Source organism: Scleropages formosus, chromosome 2, assembly GCF_900964775.1.
Source record: "Scleropages formosus chromosome 2, fSclFor1.1, whole genome shotgun sequence".
Taxonomy (NCBI): domain Eukaryota; kingdom Metazoa; phylum Chordata; class Actinopteri; order Osteoglossiformes; family Osteoglossidae; genus Scleropages; species Scleropages formosus.
The window spans coordinates 10,253,741-10,263,059 of NC_041807.1; the positions used below are offsets into that span (position 1 = coordinate 10,253,741).

The following is a 9,319-nucleotide window of genomic DNA, read 5'->3' on the forward strand; positions in this document are numbered from 1 at the left end:
GTTTGTGAAGTATTTTTTTTTTCCGGTGTTAAGCGGGTCTGACTTATTATATCGGTTCTGCATTAGATAAAGGGCGTTCACTGGGATAATTGATTATTTTTTTGCCTTGTTTTTGTACAGTTGCTTCATTTTCAGGACGTGGATAGGAACTTTTGTTCAGTCAGCGTAGTTACTACTAGTGCGCGTACACGTCGTGGATGGAGCACATACTCATGCCCTCACCGGCACCCGCAGTCAGTCAGTGGCATCACAAATGAATACGTTCACTTAAATTATAAATTATGTGTGGTGATCAATGAGAGAAGGTAAAATCGGACAGTGCAGATTTTTTTGTCAGATTTTCAGATGAATACACGGCGGCGTGTCGTGTCTGTCTCAGTTTGAAAATACTTCTTGTGCCGGCTGATGATTTGGTGTGAATCTCTGACTATTTTGGCTGAATCTACAGTCTGAGTCTGTGTTAACCTCTAGTCTTCTGGAAGAAATTACTGCTAGTAAGTACAGCCGTAATCTAGTCAAACGAAGATGATCTTCAAGATCATAATCTGTGAAAACATTCTTAGTAATGCTAGTACACAGCACCTTTTAGTTTAACAGCATACAGATGTGATTTGCTGAGTGAAAAACATGGGCAGTGATCTTATGAACTTTATTTCCTAATGTGATTAATATGTCAGCCAAACTATCAAAATTTCTTCTTAAAAGCCTTATAAAAGAAAGTCAAAATGCATTGAGAAAGGCTGCAAAAGGCAGATAAAACTACATCAAAAAAGTATGAAATTGATTCAATGATTGAAACAAATGTTAGAAATATATATTTTTTTCTGTTTAGGAACTGAATGCATTTTCCTTAAAAGGAATAATCATGCTGATTTAATCCCTTTGCGACAAGAGGGTTTCACAGAACATGGTTATGTGAGCAATGCCATGGGTGTGTTTTCACAAATACGTGATCATAACCGTAGCTCCAAGAGGTATAAGGGCTGGAGAAAAGACATGGTTTCGTAATTTCACATGTAAGGACCGGAAAACCCCAGAAAAAATAAAGCAAAATTTATTTAAAAGGGGGAAAAAAAATTATAATTGGTTTAGAGTTCAGTCTGTTAATCATGTGCTACTTTATTTTATTTTTAATACATGACATTTCTGCCATCTGAATAGGAGTTAGTATGACGAGTGGATTCAGCACCGATGGTTCTCTGGCCATTCATCATCGCCTTGATGTTGGAACAGTAGGGAAGACTCCGACCGAAAGGCTTGAAGAGTTCTATCAGATTAAGGAGACACGTGACTTCATCAACAATAATAATTTCCATCTAGTAAGTCTATACCATCAGGGGATTAAAGGTTTATGCCATTTCATCATTGATGTGGGTGTGCGCGGTGTTGATTACATGTACGTCATTAATTTATTAATAATAGATTTTTTGTCTTTAAACGTCATTGTGAAAAGCATTGGCGTATGTCTGGTTACGGAAGTGCACTTGTTTCTCGTTGTAAGTTTATTTTTATTGCCTGGTTTTTTTTTTTTTTTTTTTGCGCATATATTCTGCGATGAAATTAACGAATGTTGAAAATTTCGTTTTAGCACTTCTGTTCCGAATATGTCATTAGTGCTCGAGAGAGATTTGTAGGTTTGCATACGTCTAGACGTTGTGGGCTCTAGTTTTATAGTGGAATATCTCATGTGTAGAATGGTAAAGGTTTACACTAGTTTGACAAGGTGGTGTGAATGACACCGCCACTGTAACACAAGACTTCTGTTGCTTTGCTGTCACTGATTATGATTAAGGTACTGATAAATGAATGATAAATTAAATGAATATGATGAATGTTGCTATGCTCACCGACCAAGTCGGACACACACGCTTACCAGACACGTTCTGCCGCTGTAACTCACCATCGGTGTGTGTGATTACCAATGACAGAATGTGTCTGGTAAGTGTGTGTGTCCAACTTGGTCAGTGAGCATGGCAGCATTTTTCCTTTACAGCTGGGTTCATGGTTATACTGTGAATTCTGCATGTTGTTATGTTTCCATTCACTAAACCTCATCAAATTTGTTGTCCCAAAGACTGTTTTGCTGCCTCTCCTTTTGACCCTTGATTTCTTGGGGTTTTACTAGAATGCAGCTTTTACTGTATGTCAGACTGGCAACATACAGTAAAAGCTGCATTGTGTGTCTTGAGTACACCTGTTGTAAAAGGATGGTGCAGTAGTGCAGGGCTGAAAACACACTGTCCCACGTGCACTTCTCACTCAAACAACACCCTGGAGGTCAATTTAAGAGCGAACAACCAAGTTTTATCCCGTGTGTCCTTTGCCTGGTAGGTGGCGCTGCAGTTCCCAGACAACCTGCTGGTCGATTCCCTTCCAGTAGCGTCAAAACTCGAGAATGGAACTGGTGCAAAATTATACATCTTGGGAGACACTTCCTATGGCAGGTAGACTTGCCTACTTACGCTTGCTGTGTTGCGGTTTCCAAATTCCAGTGTTATCAACGTTTGATTGTTTGCCTCCTTAAAAGCATGTGTGGCATGGACAGTGTAGGGGGTCTGCTGTCTGAGAGAGATGCTGCACTGTCGGTTAAAATATGACAGGAAAGGATCCATCGTGGTGGACGGAAGATACTTGTGCATCTGCGCCTTCAGCACTCTGGACCAGATGCTGGCCACCTCAGGTATCATCACATTATTATTATTATTGGGCAGACAGAATGGGACACCAGATAGCGCTGTAGCCCCACAGGGTCTAGATGGTGATAGATAACACACGTTTGAACCCAGCTCAGTCTATGCGTGAATTTGCATGGCGTTCCAGTTTTTGTGTGGGTTTCCTGTGGGTGCTCTGGTTTCCTCCCACAGTCCAAAAGACATGAATTTGGGACTGTCACAGTGGCAGCCTGAGTGAAATTTGCCACAGTGATTAATAAAGAAATTAAGATTATTATTGATCCATGATGCAATGCTGCTGGAATTTTGTTTTTCTTTAGATTATAGTATTTTTTATTATAATGTCAAGTCTCAGCCATAACTAAATGCAGTGAGTTATGGCAGCTACACAACAGAAGCTCTTAATAAGATTGGTTTAATGTTCAGGGGAAACTCAAGTTTAATTTGCTCAGTAAGCCAATGATAATTTTTCTGGTAAAGTACCAGATTTTGTGGTAGATATTTAAAAAAACTGGTGACTGCAGGATACTGAAAATAGCCATTTTTAAAAAGCAGATGTTTTCTCTTTTAAAAACTGAATAAAACAGCTACCTTACTGAGAATGTCCTTGATGCTCTTGTGAAATGTTTTATTAAAATAGGTAGTCTATTTTGACTAACCTGTTCATTTTGTTGTTATATTTCAGTACTTGATAACGTCTCTCTTTCAGTGGTGTTTACTAATGGGTGAAAACAGTGTCCTCCTAAAGTGTTACATTGACCACCCCAATACTTGCTAAGGTGATGTGGGAATGTTTATAAAAATTATCTAAAGGTCAATACCTTAAAGAATGTTGTAAACAAGCTAAACTTTGGTTTAATGGACCACCATGCGTGTATTGATTTTATTGTTGAAACTCTGTAAGTTGGCAGGTGAAACAATGTACTCTTCATGAGCGCTGTTCACTGTGAAATTTTCACTGTTCATGCACCGTTCCAGTAATCACTGCTGATTTAATTTTATTGTCTTGTTACTATTTAGAAATTTAGTGATTACTTACTGTTCTGATGTTGCTGAGAAAAGCTGCAGAGTTCTCTGCTCCCCTTTCAGCTGCTGTGTGGATGAGGTTGCAGCGGAGCATGCCGGGGCCCAGTGCGTGGTGCATTATGGAAGTGCGTGCCTCAGTCCCTCGAGGAGACTTCCCCTCATGTATGTATTTGGAAAGAAGACCATTGACCTTCAGAAGTGCGCCGCGGCCTTTCGGCAATTCTACCCCGATCACAAGAGCCATGTGGTCATCCTGTATGATGTCACCTATTCGCACGTCATAGGTAAAGTTCATAACAGGTTTATTTTTTCACTGCTGATGCCATTTGAAAAAGTAAATAATAAGGAAATATCCTGTTCAGTTCAGAGCTAGTATGTCTGTCAGGTGAAGAAATCAAAGTAATTTTTACCACATACTGTGATGGTAAGTTGTCAAAGATGATCAGTTGCAATGTTTTTTTTTTTTTTGTGTTTTGCATCATATGCACACACTGAACCAATAAGAGCCTTCAACTCAGTTACTGCCGCATGTGTTTCATTTTCACGTACAAAATCACGAAGAGGAGGAATTGATATTATGAATGCAGATTTAGGCTCTGGCTCCTTACACCAAATTAATATAAAGAGCTGATTTACTATTATTTGTTTCTTAAGGAATTGTTATTTCTTAATTGTTACGGAATTATTGAGCTGATTCCGACTCATAGTAATCACCTGTATGGTTTCCAAGACTGATTTTACCGGTGCCTTTTTCTATCCTTGTCTGGGGAGTGTAAGCACTGGGAGAAACATACAAACCCTGCACACCCCAAGCTGGACTCAAACCCCACACCACTGAGCAGCTCAATAGCTGTGAGCCACCAGCTTTACCTGCTGTTCCACCATATCCCCCTTCTTACTAACTTTAATATAAGTCTCAAAATGTGTTTCGAATTGGCCGAGTGACTTTTTCTAAAATATTTGGAATAGCTTATTTGAGTATGGATGCATACTGCTGTGGAAATGCACATTAGTGCTTCCCAGTTGTTTGTTGCTGTAAGGACACATTCAGAAAAGTAACTGATGGTTTGTTTTTCTTGTTTGTCTTTCTCTAGATGATTTCCTCATCCTCCTGCAACCCCAGTATGAAAATGTGGTGGCCTCTACCCTGCATGTGGATGGAGTGCTCTGCAAAAGTCAGGGACAGATCCTTAGGCAAAACGAAGATGGATATATAGACAATCAGAAAGGCCTTTACGGAGATCGATTTGTCAATAAATTTGGACGACAGTTTGTCTTAAACGAAGGATGCAGTATTGATCACCACAGTATGTTCTTCATTGGAAAGGAGGGCGCAACTTTAACGAATTTTATGATGACCTGGAACAAGTGCTCCTTCTGCTCATTTGACCCAGAGACAGGTGCAGGGAGGGTTGAGACAGTCAATGTCAACAAGGCTCTGATGAAGAGATACTACTTGGTAGAGAGGGCGAAAGATGCGGCCGTGGTGGGCATCCTGGTAGGTACACTTGGGGTTGCTAACTACCTAGCCATCATCGAACAGCTGAAGGAGCTCATTCGTCAGGCTGGAAAGAAGAGCTACATGTTTGCCATGGGCAAGTTGAACGTTCCCAAGCTGGCCAACTTTCTAGAGATTGACGTCTATGTGCTGGTGGCATGTCCAGAGAACTCCCTGCTGGACTCCAGTGACTTCTACCGGCCTGTGGTGACACCCTTCGAAATGGAGCTGGCCTGTAACAGGAGCCGCAAGTGGACCGGTGGGTTCGTCACTGACTTCCAAGATCTGCTGCCAGGTACTTGTGGCTCTGTTTTCCTGCTATTTTCGGTTACATCTTGCACTTGGAGAGAAATTTAGCCATGTGTGTAGCTTTCAGATTGTGATTTTCAGCAGCTAGTTTTCTCCATTTAAATATTAACCCCTTAGCACCCCGCAACCTATTTATAGAACAGTGTCTTTAAATAATTTTTATACGATCTTGAGGAGGGGTGATGACATCTGTTACATCAACATGTTGGGTTGTCATTCAGTGCTTGTCTTCAGAGTGAGTTTTAGCTTAGCTTTCAGTGCTTAAAGTTGTGCAAATTTTTCATCTCAATTCCACACTTTTTTTAAATTAAGGAGTTTTTTTTTTCTTTTCTTTTATGTTTATTTCTTATAATTGTATATGTTGGAATTAATGCAGTTTTTTAAATTTTGTATGATGGCAATTCTATCAAAAATACCAATGGATGTTGGGGAAGGAAACGTTTTTTTCCTGCCTTTGCTTCTGTTGAGTAGTGACGAATGTTTTGTCAGACCACTTTGAAGAAAATAACCTGACAAGTACACAAAACTGTTATGTATTATCTGCATTAAAAGCAAATAGAGGAGGATGTACTTGTACTAGATAGGTAACAAATATAATAAAAGTATTTTACCCTAGATTTTTTACTTTTTAATCATTTGTATAATGTACTTTCATCATAAAAATATTGTCTGGACACAGTGTCCTAAATATAGAAAATTTTTTTTAAACTTTAGATCCCACAGAAATATTATTGTGTATCTTACACAAACAGAAAATAAATCATATGTATGAATGTAATCAAAAAAAATTAATGAGCACTGATAAGTATTTCCCCCAAGGGAGCAAATGGTTCTTTTTAAAACTGTTGTGACCTTCAGCAGGTGATAGACTGTGGCATGTGGCTGTTACCTGAAATCTTTTCTGTTTTCATAAATTCCCAGTGCTTCTTATCCTCTTTCAATATGGGGAAAACACTTAAAATTTATAAAGCAAATACTTGCTGTTTTGCAGCGATAGATAATGCCTCAAATGTTTAGCATTGCAAAATGTTGCAGGAGGCTGCAGTTATATGGAGTGTCCTGAAGCGAACGGCGAGGGAGAGGAAGAGGTCGACATGTCCCTCATCACTGGAGCTACACGGCCTACACGTCCGTCTTCAGTGGACCAAGCGGACACTACCTCTCACCTTTCTCTGGTCCATGAAAACCGAAGTATTATAGTGGCGCAAACACACACTGCAGGTTTGGAAAATGGACTTCTTCTCATTAAAAATTTCAACATATTTATGTTGCTTTTATGATTTTGTTTAGCTTGCAAGTTGAGATGCTGTCCTTTGATGGTATGAGTACATACATTTAAGGTTCATATGGAATAATGTTGACGGGTGCTGAAATTGACCGTTTATAAATTATATCGCCAAATTGCTAAATATGGACAGTAAAACTCACTGTCACTAGGTCTGGAATAATCTAACATTTGGGGAAGGAAGGTGTTAATGGCAGTACCTCTTGACACAAGTTGGCATAATATGGATTCAGCAGTGGCTTGTTGACTGCGTACCAGTACGTACGTAGCCAGACACAGGAAATCTTGGAAAAATTACAGATGTCAGCAAAATCCTTGTTAAACACTCATGCTCATACTCAGCCACTCACTCGCTGTCCGTGTCATTGATAGTCCAAGACAGGATGGCGACAGTCCAGAGCCTGTCCCAGAAACATAGGGTGCTAAGATGAGCAGGCTACACACCCTGGATGGGATGCCCGTCTATCACAGGGTAGCTGCACACACTATAAAAATTCCATTGGTGAGAGAATTTTCCTGCTGCTAAAAAAAAAAAAAATGCAAACGTTGTTTAGCTAAACACAGAAGCAGCTGCTCTCTTATGTTTCTTAGGGCCTCTGTGTGTGACCAAGGTGTGACCAAGCTGTTCCTTCTTGCGGTGCAGGCTCGTTCCTATTGAGCCGCTCTTGGCAGGGGCTGGAGCCGAAACTAGGGGAAACAGCAGTGACAAAAGCGGTGGAAGGAAGGAGAGGGATTGCCATCGCCTATGAAGAGGAACAAAAGAGCTGAAGTCAGAAAGTTCCGACAACTGGAAGAGTGATGTCCGTGTGTCCAGCTGGAACAGTGTACAGTGTACAGCAGTGTTGCTCAATGTCAGGCAAAGATTATGTGGCACAATGAGAAATTATAAAACTATCTTTGTTGATTCTCAGAAAGGAACTGGTGATTTTGAGCTCATTTACTTATAATTTTAAAAAATGAATTTAAGAATATCTACTTAAAGAGCTGTACTGTTTTGCAAAGTAATGGAATGAGTTGTATTAAGCTGAAAGAATCTTGTGAATCTGTTCATATTTCCTGCTGTAAGTAGTGAAATATATAGGGCACAAGTCTTGAAGTGGCATATCTCAGCAGTCATTTGTTTTAGTGAAATTGCTTATAACCTTGAATTTGCCTTTGCATGAACAAGAGTGAAAAAGCTCCACCACCACAAGTGGCTTGTTTGGGTAGGATTGTGTGATTCTGACCTGCATAACCCTGTGTTTTAGGACATGGATCGGTCACTGTGGCGTCCCAGGACTGGGCGCAGGTGGACGTTATGGAAGCTTTTACAAACACAACAGGAATATGTAAACATGTTAAACTATTTATTTACTTTTCCTTTTTTAGCAGTTTTTTGTATGACTTTAACCTTACAGTGTTTCATTGTTAAAAATGCAGACTGAGGAGCTCCTGTAGAAATGTTGGCCCGCTGAGAGTGGAACTGGGTACGAGCAAGGCTGTATGGAGGGGAGGCATTGTAGACATAAAGAGAAGGAATACACCAGTCCCGCAGAAAGCCTTTAGTCAGTGTGAATCCCTCAGCTTTACATTCATTTGTTTTTCTCTAAACTGACTCACAGCTACTTTGATTTACCCATTTATATAGCGGGGTAATTTTTCAATTCAGCATAAATGCCCTGCTCAAGAGTCCTACAGGTTTGAATCCCACCTCCAGCTGTAGTACTATTTCGCAGGGTGCTTACCTAAAATTGCCTAGCTGTATAAATGGGTACATAATTGTAAATAGCTTGTCACAATGCATCTTCTACCTTCATTCACTTAGCTGATGCTTTTCTCCAAAGCAACTTACAGTTATTTACCCATTTATACAGCTGGGTAATTTTACTGGAGCAATTTAGGGTAAGTACCTTGCTTAAGGGTACTACAGTCAGGGGGGGAGTGAATCTGCAACCCTTGGATCCAAAGGCAGCAGCTTTAACCACTACGCTACCAGCTGTTCCGCTTTTAAATGAATAAATGTGAGTCAAAGAAAATAAGCAGCGGTCAAGCAGCGACACCTGCGGTCGATTCCGGGAACACCGCATAAAAGAGATGCCCCGGAAGCAACTCGACGCGGCGCCTTGCAGATGTGCCACTGCAGCGATTTCCCCTCGGCCTTTCCGGTCTCGCGCTTCTGATTTTGTTCTCTGGTCTTTCCTGGGTTTCGCCCTTCGCCTGCATCCTGCAACGACGTTCGGCGATCGCTCGACCCCGGACAGTCCCCTCACAATTCTTGTGTTAAATCCCCTCAGTAAAGAAAACCGGAGCCCGTGTTCCGGACCGCACCGTGACAACTCTGATTTTGTCGTAAAATTTTCACATCCACAGCTAGAAAAATTGAGAAATACATGCAATGCTAAAAATTTTTTAAAAGTTACTGAAAATAAAGATTTATTTATAGATTTATTTAATGCTGATTGTTCATCCCATAAACTGCAAAGTTCATCATCTTGTTCAGGAGAAGTAACACCAGACTCTGCTGTCAGCACTTTATAAATAAATGTAATT

The 9,319-nt window shown here is 40.3% G+C and overlaps 1 protein-coding gene across 4 annotated transcripts; it reads left to right on the forward strand.

Annotated features, from left to right (window-relative positions):
* The first annotated feature begins 3 nt into the window (after positions 1-3).
* On the forward strand, positions 4-8,631 carry dph2 (diphthamide biosynthesis 2). Of its 4 annotated transcripts, none has more exons than XM_018760276.2 (8): positions 4-494; positions 833-931; positions 1,162-1,319; positions 2,332-2,444; positions 3,762-3,982; positions 4,793-5,491; positions 6,541-6,726; positions 7,434-8,631. In XM_018760276.2, the coding sequence occupies exons 2-8, from the start codon at positions 928-930 to the stop codon at positions 7,556-7,558; spliced, it is 1,506 nt and encodes a 501-aa protein (XP_018615792.2). In that variant the 5' UTR covers positions 4-494; positions 833-927; the 3' UTR covers positions 7,559-8,631. The 4 variants fall into 4 exon arrangements, with proteins under 4 accessions (XP_018615792.2, XP_018615808.2, XP_018615816.2 ...); XM_018760292.2 differs by having other exon boundaries at positions 833-915; XM_018760300.2 differs by lacking the exon at positions 7,434-8,631 and adding an exon at positions 7,163-7,244.
* Positions 8,632-9,319: the final 688 nt, after the last annotated feature.

Excerpts from the sequence above, each read along its gene's own strand:
- dph2 (XM_018760276.2), top strand. Across the intron at positions 3,983-4,792 it reads CACCTATTCGCACGTCATAG|ATGATTTCCTCATCCTCCTG; the intron begins GTAAAGTTCATA and ends GTCTTTCTCTAG. Across the intron at positions 5,492-6,540 it reads CTTCCAAGATCTGCTGCCAG|GAGGCTGCAGTTATATGGAG; the intron begins GTACTTGTGGCT and ends AAAATGTTGCAG.